Source organism: Camelina sativa, chromosome 17 (assembly GCF_000633955.1).
Source record: "Camelina sativa cultivar DH55 chromosome 17, Cs, whole genome shotgun sequence".
Taxonomy (NCBI): domain Eukaryota; kingdom Viridiplantae; phylum Streptophyta; class Magnoliopsida; order Brassicales; family Brassicaceae; genus Camelina; species Camelina sativa.
Window position 1 is genome coordinate 14,166,223 of NC_025701.1, and position 19,646 is coordinate 14,185,868.

The 19,646-nt window shown below is 33.8% G+C and overlaps 4 protein-coding genes across 6 annotated transcripts; 1 reads left to right on the top strand and 3 right to left on the bottom strand.

The window, feature by feature from the left end:
• Nucleotides 2,991-8,712, top strand: LOC104757160 (chaperone protein dnaJ 1, mitochondrial). 3 transcript variants are annotated; one of them, XM_010479885.2, is made up of 19 exons: nucleotides 2,991-3,165; nucleotides 3,267-3,324; nucleotides 3,764-3,805; nucleotides 3,910-4,004; nucleotides 4,082-4,165; nucleotides 4,257-4,295; nucleotides 4,372-4,482; nucleotides 4,566-4,601; nucleotides 4,709-4,796; nucleotides 5,234-5,298; nucleotides 5,410-5,472; nucleotides 5,558-5,630; nucleotides 6,015-6,106; nucleotides 6,498-6,569; nucleotides 7,037-7,093; nucleotides 7,251-7,299; nucleotides 7,381-7,450; nucleotides 7,824-7,913; nucleotides 8,362-8,712. In XM_010479885.2, exons 1-19 carry the CDS (start codon nucleotides 3,148-3,150, stop codon nucleotides 8,387-8,389), a joined length of 1,230 nt encoding a protein of 409 aa, XP_010478187.1. In that variant the 5' UTR covers nucleotides 2,991-3,147; the 3' UTR covers nucleotides 8,390-8,712. The 3 variants fall into 3 exon arrangements, with proteins under 3 accessions (XP_010478187.1, XP_010478186.1, XP_010478188.1); XM_010479884.2 differs by having other exon boundaries at nucleotides 8,398-8,712; XM_010479886.2 differs by having other exon boundaries at nucleotides 8,331-8,418.
• Nucleotides 8,796-10,035, bottom strand: LOC104757161 (purine permease 3-like). The gene is made up of 2 exons (XM_010479887.2): nucleotides 9,265-10,035; nucleotides 8,796-9,164 (listed from the first exon to the last, which is right to left on the bottom strand). Exons 1-2 carry the CDS (start codon nucleotides 9,949-9,951, stop codon nucleotides 8,814-8,816), a joined length of 1,038 nt encoding a protein of 345 aa, XP_010478189.1. The 5' UTR covers nucleotides 9,952-10,035; the 3' UTR covers nucleotides 8,796-8,813.
• Nucleotides 10,830-12,209, bottom strand: LOC104757162 (purine permease 1-like). Its single transcript, XM_010479889.2, has 2 exons — nucleotides 11,321-12,209; nucleotides 10,830-11,249 (listed from the first exon to the last, which is right to left on the bottom strand). The coding sequence occupies exons 1-2, from the start codon at nucleotides 12,014-12,016 to the stop codon at nucleotides 10,881-10,883; spliced, it is 1,065 nt and encodes a 354-aa protein (XP_010478191.1). The 5' UTR covers nucleotides 12,017-12,209; the 3' UTR covers nucleotides 10,830-10,880.
• Nucleotides 13,558-17,392, bottom strand: LOC104757163. The gene is made up of 9 exons (XM_010479890.2): nucleotides 16,662-17,392; nucleotides 16,104-16,367; nucleotides 15,768-15,981; nucleotides 15,558-15,667; nucleotides 15,251-15,450; nucleotides 14,821-14,924; nucleotides 14,412-14,599; nucleotides 14,121-14,320; nucleotides 13,558-14,011 (listed from the first exon to the last, which is right to left on the bottom strand). The coding sequence occupies exons 1-9, from the start codon at nucleotides 16,903-16,905 to the stop codon at nucleotides 13,778-13,780; spliced, it is 1,758 nt and encodes a 585-aa protein (XP_010478192.1). The 5' UTR covers nucleotides 16,906-17,392; the 3' UTR covers nucleotides 13,558-13,777.

Here is a 19,646-nt window from a genome sequence, read left to right on the forward strand (position 1 = left end):
TATTTAGATCTATGCCTAATTTGATTCAAATGATAAAAAAAAATTGGCAAAATATAAAAAATTCAAAATAACTAAATAAAGAAGTTATTAAATAAAATAAAAAGGTAAAATATATTTTTATTGATATATGAATTAAGCAAAAAACAATATTTTGTTTTATCTATATTATTAAAGCAGAAGTACTCTCTAGAGTAAAAATGGACAATGACTTGGTTTTGGTAGGTTTTTCATTAAAAATGATTAGAGAATCACAAAATTTAATCTAATTAACCTATAGTTTCGATTTCTTTAAATGACAAAAATACCCTCGGTGGATCACTTAAAAAATTGCCGGGTCGGGATGCGGATCCTAAAATATCCGACTACAGAAGGAAAAAAAACCCGCGGATCTGTTTGTATTCCAGAATAATATTTTTCGGATCCAGTATATTATTTCATTCAAGATTAGTTATTTAAGATTCCAAACAAACTCATTCGATATAGGCAAACACTCTGATTTCATTTTCTTTTAAGGTATTTAAATGAAAACCATAAATTTTAATCACCAAAAATTCGGATATTTCCTTAATTACCGAGATTGATCTTAACAGATAATCTTTTAAAAGGAATATTTAGTGATTCAGTTAAAATCTTTAAAAACGAATATTCAAGTTACCAAATCTGACTAAATTGCTTGATTTCCGATATTATAATATTTCCTTAACGAAATTATAGTAATTAATTGTGAGTAGTATAGATAGAAAGAATTAAAAACGCAGAAATTATATATATGTAAAGTTGTAAACTAATTTACAGAAAAGGTGTACTGTATATCCCACATCGACTAAATATTTTGGAATATGGTTCATAATCACTATATATATGTGACTAACAATGTTTTGAGTACAAATGAGCAGGAAACTTGGGGGGGGGGGGTTTTTGGTTTAGGATTTAGAAAGAATTTGAATGATTTTAAAAGTTATGTAAAATATGTTGTTATTCAATCAAGACTTTTTAAAATTCTTTAAAAATTTGGTGTTATTGGTTGTGGATTTGTAAAAAGTTATCTAAAATCTTGATAAATCTAGTGTTATTGGATTAAGAGTCTTATAAAGTCATTAAAAGTTTTATGTTATTCAATTAAAACAAAAGAATCATGGATTGTTAATGAATTCAAATTTTGTGTTATTGGTTTAGGATTTTATAACATTTCCTTCATAACAAAAGTCATGAAAACTCTTTCATCAAATAGAAAGATTTTGAAAGATTTTATGAAATATTTTACAAGATTAGGAAACACAAATCAGCAAGATTTAAAATAACTTCCTAAACAATCTCTTATAGAATCCTTCATTTTTACTTTCTAATTTTCTATGATTTTAAAAATCAGCAAGATTTTTAAAAACACAAAGTCATTAAAACTCTTTCTAAATCCTAAACCAATACCTCCCTCTTGATTTATCAGGTGTCCAAATTTAACAGTTTAATTTGGTTCTATTTGAGAATATTTAAATTTTTTAAAAGTAAATATATTATAATATATTTACATTTTTTAAAAAAGTTTAAGATATTATAAATATTTAAATTTTTATAGAATGGTTAAATTATTATAAATATTTGAACTCCGTCGAAAGTTTAAAATATTATAATAAATTTTAAGTCTATAAAATATTTAAGTAATATTAATATTTTAATTCTTAAAAATTTAAAATATAAAACTTTTTTGAGTTAAATCCGTTAAAACATGTATTTTTATCAAACTATAAATTAAGTCATGGAAGTAGGGTATGTCTATCCTCTTACGAAACTACTATCCGATATTGCGGAGTGTCTATTCTCTTACAAAACTACTATCTACTATTGTGATGTGTCTGTTTCTGTGAAAAACTATATTTTACAAACTACTTACTCTATTAGGATTTCCAATTTACTGTATAACCCCAAATATACAAATAAACACTATATAAACAAAGAAAATAAATCAAATAAAAAACTATATTACAAAAATACAAATTACAAAAAAATAATAACTAACAAAATATATAATCCCGTGCTGTAGCACGGGTATCACCTAGTATAACTGTATTTTCGTTTTATTTAATTAAAAAATTAGCTAACTCAACTTACCACATCCTAACTCATGAAAAATTCCATGATGTTGAATAATCTTTTGAGTTAACAATTTTACAAAGGATATACCTCAAATTTGTACATCAACCATAACACATGATTATTCAAACTCAATTTAAAAAAATTTAGTTTTATTCTTGATTGGTAACATTTTTGAATAAACTTTATTAATCGTTGATTTGTATAAATGTAATGTTTTTTTAGTCAAAGTCGGTTTAACATATATAGTGCATTTTTTATTCAATTGATTGAAACTTAATGCAATCAATCTGTCACTTTGTTATAGTCTACTCTAAGTTCTCTACTAGAGAGATTTCTCTCCATCGAAAAAAATAGTGATTAATTTTTCAACAGAACATCGATATGAATCTGAAAGCTACTAAAATTTAAACTAATTCATCATTGTTACAATGTAATTTTTTTGATTACTTAGTGAAATATTAATTACTACTATTTTTTTTCGATAGATATAGGTCGATGGTCTTTATATTCTTTTTCGTAATCCGGCTTCCGATAGTCATGTTATGCCGTGTTGAAAACATAGCGACCACACCCTACCTACACGATAGCTGCCATCGGACTCTTTGAAAGGTCTCATAAAACTGGAAGTAGAACATTGCAATCTTTAACAAAAGGAATACAATCTTAACTGATCCTGGGAACTTTAGCCATCCCATAGAGCTTGCTTTTCTTATGATCCAAGAGCACTCAGGTGCACAAAAAAACAAATCGTTCTCCAAGCTTTCTGACTCATTATTTTCTTTACCGCTACAAAATAATGACTGCGAGTTTTTATGTGGGTGTTTTTTTTTTTACCATTTCTTAAATTTACCAACCCATTTCGAATCTTCCGAATGAGGTAGAGAGACTGCAGACAAAATTGGGGGAAAAAAAGGCCAAAAGATTTAACGAACGTCTCTGGGGTCTTCTTCTCTGGAGTCTGGCATAACCGTAGGGTTTAACTCTCTCTCTCTCTCTCTCTCTCCGTATACACAAACCTCTGGGCTTCTCTGCTTTTTGAATCAATCCAATAGAGTCATGCGACGATTCAACTGGGTTTATTTCCTTCCTTCATACCCCTCTCTCTGGAGTTTTAGATTTTGATTTGATTCTCCGAGAAAGCTAAAAAAAATCGTCTGTTCATCCTTTCTTCGTAGGTTCTGCGGCATTTACAGGCACGACGAACATTTGATTCCTCGTTGGGATTTCGACTAGGTAATCAATCGATTATAAAACTGGGGATTATTGTTTTAGCCGGAGGAGATCATAATTTTTTTTTTTTTTTTTTTTTTTTTAATTTGTTCTTGTTTCAAGAGAATCAAAAACAGACATCCATATATCATGTTCGAAGGTTTATGGCCTTATCCTGGCTGATTAAGGTGTTTATGTAACACTGCAACGGCAATGTCAGTTTATTTATGAATTAGATTTCCAATGTTGTGATGATAAGTTTAGCTGAAATGGGGGTTTTAGGGTTTGTCAGGCTCACAGGTTGATTTCAGAGAATTTATATGTTTTTTTCTGGAGGCATTCAGGATGCTGAGGATGTAGTTGTACTAGTTAGCATTAGGAAATTTCTAGTTGATGTTTGTGTTTTATCTATAGGAGGAATATACGCTTACTTTACTTGGAAGTCTTTAAATACACTTTGCAGGGTCTCAGAAGCCGTTGTTCGAGCGTTACATTCACGCTACAGGTCTTGCTTTTTTCGCCCTTTGCTTTCTCTTGATGGAGAAAGTGTGTTTTGTTATCATTTTCTTGTATTAAATGCTTCTTTTGGTTTTGGATAATGATTCTCAGGAATATCATGTGCCAGTGCTCGTAGTAATTACTATGATGTTCTCGGTGTTTCTCCAAAAGCTACCCGCGAGGAGATTAAAAAGTCATTCCATGAGGTGAGTCTATTGGTCCGTTGTTAGGAAACTGTCCTTCAACTTTACAAATTAATGAGTGAATGTACAAACTGTTGCAGCTTGCCAAAAAATTCCACCCTGATACAAATAGAAATAATCCTTCTGCAAAGAGAAAATTCCAAGAAATAAGAGAGGCATATGAGGTATTTATTTTCCCATCTCCCCAATCTGAAATTATCTGTGTAATTTGAATGTAACTTCTGATGTACTTTTGTGTTCGATTGACAAACTTAGACCCTGGGAAATTCAGAAAGAAGAGAAGAATATGATAAGGTAACCCTTTTCTTGTTGTTATTTATTCGGTGGTGATATAACTAAACAGATTTCTTTCTGTTATCACACTATACAGCTGCGCTATCGGAGTTCAGATCATGTAAATAGTGACGGTGGTGATGCAGAGAGGTTCAGACGTGCCTACCAATCCAATTTCTCGGACTCGTTCCACAAGATTTTTTCTGAGGTACAAATTTATTTCCAATTTGTCTCATCTGTTTATGTGACTACTGACTAGTCAAATCTCTAACATTAGTACACTTGATTCAGATATTTGAGAACGATCGGTTTCAACCTGATATTCGGGTCAGTTTCTCTGATTCTCGCTTTAATTTATACAATTGGAAGCAGGTTGACATATGCAAATCTCTCTTCAGTAATACACATGCTTATCTTGTTCTAAATTGAATTAGGTGGAACTATGGCTTTCTCTTTCCGAAGCTGCAAAAGGGTGCACAAAACATTTGTCCTTTGATGCATATGTCTTTTGTGATTCCTGTGGTGAGTAGCCCCAGCCCTAGAATATCAGATATCTTCTCTTTTGATTTACTAATATTGAAAAGCCAGTCATGGTGCGCAAGATTTCCTGTAAAGATGCTTGACAGTATATACACTTTAGCTCTTAACTCGTCATTGTAGACTATTGTTCAGTTCAGTTGCTCAAATAGTAAAATAAAGTCCTTCTTCGACCCCAAAAAAAAAGTTCTTAAAAAATAGAGTTTTCTCGAAATGGCTCTGTGATCAATCAATGCTAGTGTAAATGTAATGTACAGTTTTTGCCTCGCTTTTTTTCCTAATTTCTTGTAACATTTACAGCTTTTTTTCTTTGAATTTTTGCTGATTCTGTCAACTTAGAGAAGACGAATGAGTCACTTGGGTGACTGTAATATTGTTGCTAACCCATGACTCGCAATCTCTCATCATTTATCATTTTACAGATGGGCTTGGCCACCCTCGTGATGCTGCCATGGGAGTTTGTCCAACATGCAGGGGCGTTGGACGAGTAAGTGCCAACTACATATTATAATCTTTTTGTTTTCTTGGAGTTTGGAGGTTTAATAAATTATACAATTTCTATTTACAGTACTATGTCATCTGTCTGTCTCTTTAACAGGTAACTGTTCCTCCTTTTACAGCATCATGCCAGACGTGCAAGGGGGTGGGACACATTGTTAAGGTCTGAGAAATATGCTCTTTTATTGACGCTTCAGTAATTATCTCTCCGTCACTGGTTACAAGTATATCTATTGTCTATTCTACAGGAGTATTGCATGTCTTGTAGAGGATCCGGTGTTGTGGAAGCTACAAAGACAGTTAAACTTGTGATCCCTGGGGGTTGGTTTTAAATCTTCATGCTTTTTCTATCATTAACTTGGTTTTTGATTCTAAAACATATCAGTTCTGCTATGAAATGAGTTGCAAAATTTCATTCACACTGTTTACGTTCCTTTCTCTGAGGATTTGTGATTGAGATGATATTGGTCACACTTATTGTATGGCTGTATTGTCCTTTTATTATGGTTGGCAATGTGCATTTCCTGGTTAATTGTCTTTTGTCTGCACCTGGTATTTGCGGCAAATACCAAACAAAGAATTTAGAACTGTGATTTCCCGAGTATAATACATGACTTTGCTGGACTAGATAATGAGAATTTGGTTTTCGATGGCATAATTCTGTCAATCTCTAATTTGCTTTCTTGTCTCTAAACTTGACCATAGGGGTGGAGTCTGATGCTACGATCCCAATTCCAGGTGCCGGCCATGTAAGATCGAGAACAAGTCAACCTGGGAACTTGTATATCAAACTAAAGGTTTGTTAAAAACTATCTTTATTTTCATCAAAGTTTGCTTGTATACATTTTCTGAGATGTGCTTAGAGAAGTTTGAATCGAACCCACCTTGACTTTGATCAATTAAGCCTAAGAGATAAGACAATCGATGCAAGCATCAAAGTCATATTATAAGTCATATATTGACTTTGAATGAATTCATTCCAAATATAATCTACACCGTTGTTCACAGATTTACACCGTTGTTGTCTCCAGTGGTCAACATATAATCAAGACTTATTTCATCTAGTAAATAGATTGTTTATGCTTCTTAAGCTTCATAGTAGTCTTATATGTTATCATCGCTCTTGCCCATGTACTACATGTAGCATTTTCCATTGATGACAAATACCTAATCTTCTTCTGTTCACAGGTTGCTGATGATTCAATTTTCACTAGGGATGGCTCAGATATTTATGTGGATGCTAACATTAGCTTTACACAAGTAAGCACACTGGTGACTCCTAATTTTGGGTTATAAGCAGAGCAGTACCTTCTATGTTTTCCCTGCATTGTGACACTTTGTGGTCAAAAGCCGTAAACCACTAGCTGATAAAGCTATGCAGTAACATAATTTAGATAAAAGTTATCTGCAGTCTAGCTGAAAATTAGTGAGTTTTGTTCTATTCAACTGGTTTATGTGCCAAAAGTTTAGAAGCATCTATATCATTATGTATAGGACGCTCTTGTCCTATAACTAGATAATGTGGCATATCGGTTCCAACTCAATTTGATGACAGCAGTGATAAATCTCAAGTGCATGCTGCTACAGTATTTTGTCACCAAGCCATAGTACCTCGGCTAGAGTATTTTTCTTATGTAGTGCATCCTTTCATGTCTTATGGTTTACGTTGTTTCTATTATTGTCTCCTTGAGCCATACTGGACATTTCTTAGAAAACTTACTTGACAGGCCATTTTGGGAGGCATAGTTGTGGTGCCAACGCTTTCAGGAAAGATGCAGCTAGACGTAAGATTCCAGTGATATTGATATAATATTTTGTTTGTTACAATTTGACATTTACGTTTGCAACCGAGTACAAGTTGCTTTTCATCCTCTTACCAAGAGGAAGGTTTAGATCTCAAGCCTTTGGAAATAATGAGGTGCCTTATTGTAAATATTGCAGATACCAGAGGGAACTCAGCCTGGTCAATTTCTTGTTTTAAGAGGCAAAGGTACATATATTTATCAGCCCGTATGGTCATTTTGTTTTGTATATATGCTTAGAACTCTTTTAAATAGGTTAGTTTGTGCAGGACTACCGAGACAAGGCTTTTTTGTAGATCATGGAGATCAGTATGTCCGTTTCCGTGTCAACATTCCTACGTAAGGTTTCTTCTATTTGGAGTTCAAGATATAATTTTGTTGGAGACACCCACATAATGCTATGCTAAAAACTCTACTAGTGTTTGGAACCAAAAAGCACTTTCTAGTTCTAAAAGTTGATGTTTTCGAATTAGTTTCCCTGCCTTCTCTTACTTTGCATCCGATTATAGAAATTCATGTTGAAATGATCAGCTACTTGATATTCTGGTGGCATGTGGGTTTGTTTGGGTTCTCTTCTTGTCATTTCCGTGAAGGAAGGACCGATACTACGTGCTTAATTTTTGAAATCATCATATAACAGGTTCGCTGAGCATATGTTGATAGATTTCTGGTATATGCTTATGCGGTGTACTTTTTTCCTTGTATTCTCTAGTGAAGTGAATGAACGTCAGCGTGCTATACTGGAAGAGTTTGCAAAGGAAGAAATCAACAATGAGTTGAGCGGTTCTGCTGAAGGAAGTTGGTAAGCAAATAAATTTTATTTTTACAATTGTATATGTGGCTAGACCTAAATGGATATATCTGGTATAATTCACCTCAGAGGAATGTAGTCGATTACAATAGAAGAATTAGTGATAAGTTGATGTTACTGGTGGATTTTTGCTAGGCCTAGATATTAGAGTTAAGAGAGCGGATATTTAGATAACAGACAGAGTTGAAAAAGGAGATAATAGGTTCTCTCTTGTAAGCATGTAGAATGATACTGTATCCGTTCTTGTATTTTTGATGCACTCATGTTTCAAATAGCTTGAAGCTCTAGGGGAAACAGTGTAAAGAACATGCTGTTAGAAAAAAGCTAAAAGATTTGTGGGGATTTTCCTTTTTACATTATTGATTCAACTGAATGTTATCTCCTCTCACTAGTGATTGTTCCTTATAGTAATGAAGAATCATGAAAATGAATCAAACAGGATTTACCAGAAGCTCTCTACTGGTTGAACTTACAGGTGGAATCAAACGGGTCCTCAGATCATACGCGATTTCTCGTTAGTCGTGCTGCTGGTGCTATTGTTCAACAAGTTAATGGGATGAAACCGCCACGAGAGATGAGAGATAAAATCATTCAGCAGAAGACAAAACAAGACTAATTTCATCTATTGCTGGGAAAAGGAAAAGTTCAACATCATAACAGAAAGGGCAAGGCTCATGATTTTGACTTAATATTCTATCACAAACTCATTTGATGTGAATAATAAGAGACATCCACAAGTACAGCTGATAAAAATAAGAAAAGACAAAAAAACTCCTTTATTTGTTGTGTTTTTTGCCGTAGTTCCACAAGTTCTCAGACATCCTCTAATCTAACTACTGGGCTGAAATGAGTGCTATGATGTCTTTTAAACAATCTATGATTCGTTTAGTTTTAACACTCACTTATGGTTCTTGATGACAAAGAACTCTCCTCCTGCTGAATTCTCTTTTTATCGTTGTCAGACTTTATCTCACCATAAAAGTAAGAGACAAAACCCCAAAGGGAGAGAGCAAGAGAGAGTCCCTTCTCTGCTTGAAACTTTTCATGGTAAAATATAACAGCTAAAACCTCCGTGATGGGCAAAAGGACTGATATCATGATACCCGAGACGAGAGAAGATGTGCAGAAGATTAATCCAATGGCTCCCAAGAAGAAGCCTTGCCATATTATAGCCGAAAACACAGCCACAACATAGAACAGTACCTCTCCAAGCTTGAACTCTTTTGCTTCTTTTGGTAGAGCCTGCAAAAGAAAAGAAAAATAAGGAGGGAAGGATTCAAGTAAAACCATCTCGTGTTGAAACTCTTTTGCAGGTTTAAGATTCAAAAGACTACTGACTAACCTTGAAATCACCAGCGATGGACATACCAATGAGGCTGACAATAGAAGCAAGGAAGCACAAAATCATCTGGAGAACGAGCGTATAGCTCAAGGGTTGCTTAGCTTTCTGGTAAGCAAGTTCCACTAATGGCAAGATAAAAGCATACACAACAGCTGCAGCCACGGTCACCAAGAACCCAGTAACGTATTGCTTGTGGGTCTCATGAACGGGCTTATCAGTTTCGGTATGCATTCCCAATACCGCAGCTCCAACAGTCAACAACACAACAGCATTAATGGTAAAAGGAGTAAACTTATGTTTAACCATGAAGAATGAGAAGATAGCTATAAAAGCTAACTGTGAAGCAATGATGAGAGCAGCCGTTGAAACTGGGAGATAAGCTATACCATATGCATACAAGTAATTATCAAAGCCAGAGAGAATGCCTATGAAAATAGCCGCGCCAAGAAGGCGCGGTTTGATAAGAAAGAAACTTGTTGCATTTTCGCCTCCATTGTTGTTTCTGCGCCGGTGAATGTAAGAGAAGAGCAAAGGGATGAAGATAACAGGAAAGCCAGCAGTTTCAAGAAATGTAGAGAACCAAATCCTTTTGCCACCATTGTTGAAGTAGAGACGCATAATCAGAGGACCTCCACAGTTTCCTATGGCTAGGATTATGCAGTTTATGATCACAAGAGCCTTCGCCATTTTTGTCTTAATTTTTTCTTCTAAAAAAATATTGTGGATGTTTTTGATTTCTTGTTGGGTGGTAATGAAACTTTTGGGGGTTGGTGGTGCTGGCAGGATTTAGTTATATGGTTGGTGTGGTTCTGTCTTTTCCATAGATCTTTGTGTTTCTTAACCCAAAAGATCCTCTCTAATGCCTAAAACATGAATTTTCCTAATTTATGCCCACGAATTTAGGTAACAGTTTTAATTTTGTATTCAAACGTAAACATGATCTCATAGACCGGATAATAATGATATCCATATTCATATCCATACAGTATTTAATTTTACGTTTTATCCAATTCTACAGTTTTTGACTATTGGATTTATTTCTTTTTCTAAATTTAGTGCAATGACGTTATGAATTATCAGTTCTATAATTGGAAGGTTTTAATGGTGAGTTTATTGGTTCTTTGACTCTCTTTATTACAGTATTATCTTTTTTTCTTCGTTGATTTAAATAATACTCCCTCTGTTTCACAAAGAGTGTCATTTTAGAGGGAAAATTTTTGTTACACAATGTGCTTTGATTAATTTTCAATGTGCTTTGTTAAACAGAGGGAATATAGTTTATTTCATACCAAAAATAAAGAACAAAAGGTTGAAAATTTTTGTTGAATAGAATTGATATGTACCATTTTATCAAAGATGCATGCATACTGTTTTCTCAATGTTTATCCAATTCTTTTAAGGAAATTATATCTTTCGTTTTTTGGTTTGTAGACTCATCACTTTAGCATTCTATCTTTACTACACGTGTACTAATTTGAGAAATACATTCATACATATACACTTAAATTATATAGACCATTTAGTTATACTCATAATCACACACATTCACACATGCTATTCAAAACAAAGACAAAACATAACAGTTATTATGTTATAGAAATGCGGAAAAAAACCTTTTAAGCAACAGAATCACTAACTGCAGGAAGAGTAGTAGGCAACTCTGTCTCCGTCTGCTGAGGTTTGTCGACAACTTTCTTGCCGGATTTAAACTCACCGTAGAAGTAAGAGACGAATCCCCACAGAGAGAGAAGGAGAGAGGCACATTTCTCAGCTTGAAACTTCTCCCGGAAACAAACGACGGCCAAAACCTCTGTCATCGGAAGCAGAACACTTATGAGAACACCTGAAGCTAGAGACGATGCACAGAACACAATCCCTATGGCTCCTAAGAAGAAACCTTGCCATATTATTCCTGTGATCACTATCAGTGCATAGTAAAACGCAGATCCTCCGATCTTGAACTCTCTTGCTTCTTTCGCTATCACCTGCAAAGAAACACACATATGATGATGATAGCCTTATTACTAAAATAAGACCATGAAAAAACTTTTTGTACCTTAAAATCTCCAACGATGAACATCCCAACAACGCAAAAGCAAGTAGCAGAAAGGCACATAACCATCTGAATCTCGAGCACAAGTGGGAAAGTGATTTCTTGTCGAGCTTTCTTGTAAGTGAGCTCAACGAGCGGCAATATGAAAGCATAGAGAACAGCTGCAATCACAGTCATCAAGAACCCAACAACATACTCTCTGTGGCTCTCGTTAGCCGGTTTGTCTCCGTCGCTGTGCAACGCAAGGATTCCAGTACCAACCGTCAACAAAACGACTGCGTTTATAGAGAAGGGAGTGAACTTTTGCTTGACCAGCAAGAAAGCGAAGAGAGCATTGAAAGCTAGTTGAGTTCCGATTATGAGGGATGAAGTGGAAACTGGCAGATACCGTAACCCGTAAGCGTATAAGTAGTTGTCAAGTCCTATGAGCAGCCCTATGACAGTAGAGGCGATGAACAGAGGAGTTTCCATTAAGAAAAGCTCTGTTTTCGCTACGTTTTCGGCCTTGTTGCGGTTGCGGCGGTTGAGAAAGGAGAACAAGAGAGGGATGAGGATGATTGGACAACCAGCGGTTGATAGGAAGCTCATGAACCAGATTCGTTTTCCACCATTGTTGTAGTAGAGACGAGTTAACAAAGGACCTCCACATGTTCCTATAGTGAGTATAATACAGTTTATGATCAACAGACCATACTTCATATTCTACTGCTTGCTGTTTGATGTGTTTGTTGTCCTTTGTATTGGAGTATTTTGGTGATATATATCTGATCATCAGAAGCTTAAGAGTGTCAACGAGCAATAATTATATGTGTTTTTCGTAGATTTTTTTGTTTTGTTTTGTTTGTTTGTGGTTTTGAATCGTGTGATAACATTATCACGTAGCGGTCGAGTTTGCGATTTCAAATGGCTGTAGTGTACTAGGATTTTAATTTTCAACTAAGGATGGTCCTTTCCTTTTTGTTCTATCGTGAAAAAAATAAAGAAAGAGAGAGAGACGTGTTAGTTTTTGCGCTACACACATTATGTATGACAAAACAAAGAGTTGAATTGTTCAAAATAGAAATCTTTTCTATTAAATTATGTGTTACATTAAAGAGAAATATCGTCTTATATACTTGGTTTTGACGACTTTTGATATTTTGTTATGAAAAAGTTAATCAATCAACCAGTTTACCATACTTGAATACATGGAATGCTATAGCTGACATAAGCTATTTTGTTTGTAGACTTGCTCTTGATTTTGATTTTTGGCCACTAGTGTAGTTGTTTCGTAGCTCTGATATTGTTCAACTCAGACTAGTCGTTTGGCTTGAACGAAGTGATTCAACTTGTGTGTTTCTACACCATTTTGTTTGATGTGTAAAAGTTCGACCATAATAAATAAACTTTGTAACATTTCCTCTTGTACATAAACCATATATTATAAAAGTTTCAGAAATATCGGTGTCTATTATTTGAGAAATAAATTTTACAATTTGATGGGAGTAGTTATAGTTACTTTTTCATGCATGATTGACGTATAATATAAGTTAAAATAACATTTTATAGCTTGGAGACCAATAGTCTAAGATAACATTAGGACTCNGGTAAGCATAATTTTTAAGACGTTTTTTTTTTTTTTTTTTTTTTTTTTTGGCAAACAATGAAAACAACATGCTCTAGCTCACTTTATTCCACACTTAAGGCTATTGATTTTGACCCTCTTATGTAATGTGATGTGAGTCACATGTAATTCATGTATACATAAATAAAAAAAAGTAGAATTATATTCTTTATTAGAAAAGAACAACAATTGGTCATTCATTATTGAGCACCAACAAGTTGATTTCTATTTATGATAGAGCATGTAATCATGGCCTCAGAAAAGAAAGATTCCATTAATTCTAAGGAATTGACATGGTAGTAGAAACCAGAGAGACATATGCATAATGCATGCAAGCAAAGACCATAAATTCAAGATCGTTTAGTTGAACAGATAATGGAATTGGTGCAGCATACGCACATGACCAATCAATGTTGTATACTTTTTTCTTTTTAATTGAATATATAAATTGATTTTTCTTTTTTTTTCTTTTTAAGTTTTGCAAAAAAAGGCTGTCGCACAAGTATATCCAATTTTGACGTATACAGAATTATACAAATTTTTTTTTGCTCATTTTGATCATTAAACTGAAGGCTTAACGTTTGTGTCGGGTTTACTCCAAGACCATATACACCAACTTACAAAACCAAACTCGGGAAGTCTCTTAGGTAGGTCGATTTAACTTTCTTCAAAAATTCAAAACTATAATTTATTATCCAAGTACAAAATGTTCGTGTATATATATATACATAAAAAATTGATTTTGAATCCTTAAGAATCAAATAGAGAAACAAAAAATAAAATAAACATACTGTGTGGTAAAAATTTGCAACTTTGTGGGTTTGGTGATGAATGAAGAAGGAGAACCCCAACAACTCTTAAGCTGAATCTGGTAATCTTACAGGCAAATTAGCTTTCCTGTGACCCCTTTGAGACCTTCTGTCTCTTCCACGTCTTCTAGGTGGTGTTGTGCTAACCCTTCCACTTGACATTTTCCTAGGCAAATCGCTGATCATTAAAACCGGTGGGGGCGGTGAAGGCGGTGGAGGAGAAAAATTAGGCACCGGAGGTCGTTGCCTTGCAAATCTTTCTTGCTCTGCTCGGTGATATCTCTGCATTTGAGAGTCCGGGTAATGATAAAGTCAGGATCTTTTTTTTTACTACCTTTTCTTTAACACTAAAAGTGTCAGTCAGCATGAGAATGAGAAGAAGAATAATCACCTGAACTACAAAGTTGCGTCTTTCACAGTCAAGGAACATGCTTACTGTCCAGTTTGTTTTTGCTGCAATCTTATCTCTTACTGTTGAGAAACTGATTTGATCTCTAGAAGTGAATCGGTCAACTTCGTTAAACCAAAGGCAAGTAAAGAGGTTGCTGATGGGAACATGTTCTCTTAAAATGACACAGCCTTCTGGTACGTCTGCATAGCCCAACCATAGAGTTGTGTATATATAATAAGTGTTTGATCCCCAAAAAGGGAATTTTGGAAATAGTAAGCTAAAGAGACATACCGCTAGTGATTGGCAATTTTGCCACTGAATAAGGGGTTAACCCTTCATTCTTGTAGAAGTCCACCTGAAAGTCGATAGAAGCGTTATCATATTTACCAGCCGCTTTGTTTGCTTCGGCTTCCACTAAGACGTCAAATCGTTTGTAATGTCTAGAGATCGCAAAAGTAGCATTTTTCCTCCACAAGAACCTGATGAGAAGAAATGCAAGGTAAATAGCTGTAGTCCAAAAACATACTTACTAAGCCCTTTTACACTCAAACAGTGAAACTTATACAAAACGATTGGAATTTTTAACATTACTGGAATGTTAAGCACAAAACCGTGGCGGAATCTTTGTTATTTGGTAACTGCAGGAAGCTACATAGAAAACGACAATTAAAAGAAGGATCTACGATATGATAGGCCTCACCTTTCAAGAATTTGATATGGATCTACGACAAGCTCAAGCTTTCCGTCAATCCATAAAGAATAGCGAGCATTTGGAAACATCCTATGAACAAGAAGCTTAGGCACCTGCAAAGTACGAGGCATCAGCATAACAATGGCATTTATAATCTCTCTCTTTACTCTGTTCATTCAGCTATAAACCATGTAAAGTTAGTTGTAAACTCAAATCTGACTTTTTTTGGGTTTTTCTAAGAAGAACTATTTGCTCTCCGGTTAATAGTAAACAACTTCAAGCCTGGTCTAAATCAAAAGAATATAATTACAGAAATGTGGGTAATAACAAGGGGAATTATCTAGCAAGCCATTAAGTTAATGTTTCAGTTTGGAGTAACTTAATGGATTATTTCGTCCATAAACTTTCTTATTGAAAATATAAGAGAGGTGAATTTTACCTTTCCATTGCGTCTTCCATCTAAATAAGGGAGATTATGAACAACAACAACTCTCCATATCCCTACTTTCTTGTTTTCATCAAGGCCTCGTTCTTTCTTCAAAATTCTTTCCGTATCTTCATCGACAAACATGTAGAAGCAAACTGTTTCCTCTGAATATTTACTGATATTTTGTGGGGCTTTTACATCATCAAAAGCATCTACAAAAAAAAAAAAGAGACATTCTAACATTAGAAACATGCAAAAATTGGCACAAAAGCCTGGAATTTTTGTTGACAAAATAGAAAAGGATCATGCAAAGCTTTACCAAATACTGCTGAAGCAACGACTATCCCACGACATTGCTTCATTTCAAGAAGATCTGCCTCATCAATGTCAAATCCTGTATTCCGTCCAGGTTGAGGTCCTTTGACAAACCTGATTAGAAAACCATGGATAAGAAGTTAAGAACAGAAATATACTAAGATGAGACAGAGAAGGACCAGGGAATTACGAAAAGTACTACAAAGATACTTACCCACAGTGTACGCTCATTGTTTCTTTAATGTCAAAAGAATCATTCCTATGTCTCAAAGTAGGATAACCACCAAAATCTGACCCTCCAAACTCTGTATCTCTGTTTAGTGGTTCTTCGTATATATACGTTAAGTTTTTAAGAACAGGGGAAAATGACGGTGCACTTGGCATAAAGGAAACAGCGTCTTCTACTGGAAGGTAACATACAGGGCATGCTGAAACCAAAACCAGGCAGAACAAACCAATACTGATCATCACAACAACGATATTGTAGTGATCTCAGAAAAGAAAACGTAAATTGCAAAGAGACCAAAAAATCAAAGAGTAAGTATCTTACGGCGTGGTCCTGTTCTTTTTCTGTCTGCTGGTGGGGGAGGTAAGCTGAAACTATTACAAGGATGTCCTTGAGGAAGCGTATATCCAAGAAAATGCATAGGAGGAGAAGGAGGAGGGAACACTACAACATCTTTTGCCTTGAGCGAAATATTTCCAATATTCATGTTCTGATCTTCATTTATCTCTAACATGTTTGAAAAATGTACACCTGAACTGCCATTGAAATGAAGACTCGGTGGACCTTGAACTTCCTGACCATCTTCACCTAATTACAAAAAGAGCAGCAAAAGAACAGTCACAAGTCAGTTTCTAGTTCATCTTAACCATTGTATTACATTACAACATCTTAAAGCCTTACTCGATCACCAACTCTACACAAACTTTAACTCCACAATTCTAAACCCAAAACAAAACACATTGTTCCAAAATCAGAACTAAAGACTATTCCAGCCGAACCTAATACACGAACTCAAAGCTAATCCAAGTTCAAGAAGCTAAAAAAAAAAACAGAACATAAACAACCCCAACTTGTCTGAAAAAACAAAAAAAAAGTGAGAACCTTTGCCGACGTAAAGGACACGGAGGAAGACGACGGCGGAGATTAAGAAGAGAAGCAACATGCCGATCTTCTTACGACCAACGAATTTACAGATCCAATGTACAATACCTTCCCTCTCTTTCTGCATCTTAGATGGTTTTGTACGCGTCGTCGTAACAGTGGTCTGGATAGGGAAAACGACGCCGTTAAGTCCCGTCTTCTCCAAGGAACCATAGCTACTGGATCGAACGCCCAATCCAGTCATCGTCTTTTAAAAATCCCCACCGCCCACCCCCCCACCTCAAATCATCATCAAAAACTCGAATTCGATTGTTTCCCACTCAAATTCAGATCAACAAAGTTTAAAGCTTTACGATTTCGATTTATGCTGAACCCAAAAAAAAAACTCGATTCTTCTGGGTTCTCTCTCTGATCTACAAAAATTGAGCTCGAATCACAAAAAAGAATTGAAATTGGAAAATTCACACAGATCAAGAGGAAATTAAAAAGGTAAAATCTTTGGAGAAACAAAATCTAGGGTTTGTGAATGGGGAAGATAAGGGTTTTGATTCCTCTGAATCAAGGAATCGCTCTCACGAAGAAGACATTAACCAAAAATAAAGTCACTCTCTTCTTCGTCTCCTTCTCAAACATAAACATAAACAAAAATTAAATACCACTGTCAAAACAATTACATAATTCCGCGTTTAAACAAAAATGCATTTTTGATAAATCTTTTATCCAATTTTGTTGTCTATTTATTTTTCTTTTGTCTTTGTCTTTTTTTTTTTTTATATATTTTCATTTTAATGTGAGAAATATTTATGTGTATACAAATTTGGATTTCGGTCAAAACTTTGATATGATTAATGTTTTACAACTTTACGAAAAATTAAGCACGTTGTATTAATTTTTCTTTTTATAAATGTTACTACTAGTTAATAACCTCTGTGTGTTTCTACGAAATTAAATAAATAAGTTATCTTGTGAGTCGTAAATGGGACAGATGGCGATATGTAATTGATGGGATGGGGAAAACTTTAAACATCATTATAATAAAATTAAGAGGGCTATTATTATTGTTCCAAACACTCATGTAAGCATATCATTATAGAGTTTGTGAATTGTGACAACTAAGATTTTTTTTTTTTAAACAAAATTTAATGAAACGAAAACATTAGTTTAATCACTAACCTAGCAGCCACTCTTGAATCCTGTCATTATTATTCGTATCTGTCGCTCTTATGATTGTTTAGTTTTTTTTGGTTTTAATACATTCTGTTTCATAATAAATTTAGTTTTAAGTTAATTTTTAATGTGCTCTTTGATTTTTTTTTTGGTACATGAAATATTTACATAACAGTGTGTAATTCCTTAATAAAATTGATGTTATTTTTCCCCCAAATACTACTCTGTCATTAATATATTGAGTAGGATACAAAAAAAAATTGTTTAAATATAAAATTATTTTCATTAGTAGAAACATTTATATGAATGGATTTGCAGATGTTCGGTAAAAAAAGGTAAACATGCTCTTTTAAAAAATGAGAATTTAAATAATACTCCCAATTGCGACAATAAAGACATTGCATTTTTTTTTTTTTTTGTCAACACATTATACCATTCTGGAACTCTCTTTTTCTTCTTACAATTATTTTGTTGTTGTCAGAACTCCTTTTTTTTTTCTTGCTTATTACTGTATTACTCGTGTTTTATTATTACATATATACGACATATGTTAACTTAATTTAAGTGGGGATTATTGTTTTGATATGTGAATAGAGTTTTAAAGACTTTCAATGTTATGTAGATTTTGTTGTTATTAGGTTAAGATTTTGTTTAAGTTTAGTGTTACTAGTTTCTGATTTGTAAAAAATCATTTAAAATTTTAACAAATTTGTGTTATTGGATGACTTTTATAAAATCAATTAAAGTTTTGTGTTATTCAATTAAAACAAAAGAATCTAGAATGATTAATAAATTATTATGTTACTGTTCATGATTTTAGACACTTTTTTTATAAAATAAAATTATGTAAAATATCACAAAAATATAGAGATTGTTTGGAATACTTTACAAAATTTTTAAAAAAATAATCAACAAAACTATAGAATACTCTCTAGCAATCCTTAAAAATCTTTCACTTATTCACTTTCAATGATTTTGTTCCAACTCTTTAAATTTTTTTATAAATTAGAATCCAATAACACCCGCTGAAGCTTTACATTTTTATAATCAAATGAAACTTTTATTTCGTCTTAAACAAAACTATTTTAAATAGAAAATGGTTTAGAACTATTTAAAATTAATTTGGTCAACGGATATAATTAAGCAAGGTGAGCTATACAATCCCAAGTACAGAGCCAAAGATAGTGCATCATCGTAAGAAGATTTGATGGATTCATCCCCTCTCTTATATAAAATGATATAATTAAGCAAAATGAAAACTATAAGAAATAGAATGACATAAAAGTTGCATAGGTTGATTAAGACGTGTTTCCTATTGCTCCCATTAGCAGGATCATTGCTTATGATATGTACTCTCATACTCTTATTGTTTTTTTTTTTCTTTCTTTTGAATAATTAAAAGGTTCTACGCCTAGATTCATTTTTTTAATTAGGTTTTGAACGGTGGCTGCATACACTCCATACTACATAGTGCATACTAACATTTTAGTATGGAGTAGAATGGACTGTAGTATGGAGTAATTAGTGGTATGTACAATACCATACAATAGTATGCATAATACCATACCATTATGAATGGTAAAAATCGGACTATAGTATGGAATGGTGTGTACAAAAATATTAAAAACAATTTTAAAAATATTTTTAAGGGAAATTACTTAAAATATTGCATAAAAGTAGGTTTATTACTAGACTAACACGTTGAGATTTCTGCCTTACTAGAATAACACATAAAAGTTTGCAAATTACTTCTATATCTGAGTTGTGTGTTTTATTACGATTTATGCCATTCTCTTTTAAAACGAAGATCTTAAAAGG

Coding starts and splice junctions, on each gene's coding strand:
- LOC104757160 (XM_010479884.2), top strand. Junction 5,299..5,409: donor CATGCAGGGGCGTTGGACGA/GTAAGTGCCAAC, acceptor TCTCTTTAACAG/GTAACTGTTCCTCCTTTTAC. Junction 7,094..7,250: donor CAGGAAAGATGCAGCTAGAC/GTAAGATTCCAG, acceptor TAAATATTGCAG/ATACCAGAGGGAACTCAGCC.
- LOC104757161 (XM_010479887.2), bottom strand. CDS start 9,951: ATGGCGAAGGCTCTTGTGATCATAAACTGCATAATCCTAGCCATAGGA. Junction 9,165..9,264: donor CCATCGCTGGTGATTTCAAG/GTTAGTCAGTAG, acceptor TTTCTTTTGCAG/GCTCTACCAAAAGAAGCAAA.
- LOC104757162 (XM_010479889.2), bottom strand. CDS start 12,016: ATGAAGTATGGTCTGTTGATCATAAACTGTATTATACTCACTATAGGA. Junction 11,250..11,320: donor TCATCGTTGGAGATTTTAAG/GTACAAAAAGTT, acceptor GTTTCTTTGCAG/GTGATAGCGAAAGAAGCAAG.
- LOC104757163 (XM_010479890.2), bottom strand. CDS start 16,905: ATGACTGGATTGGGCGTTCGATCCAGTAGCTATGGTTCCTTGGAGAAG. Junction 16,368..16,661: donor TGTCCTTTACGTCGGCAAAG/GTTCTCACTTTT, acceptor TTTTGTAATTAG/GTGAAGATGGTCAGGAAGTT. Junction 14,600..14,820: donor CCATATCAAATTCTTGAAAG/GTGAGGCCTATC, acceptor TCTTCTCATCAG/GTTCTTGTGGAGGAAAAATG.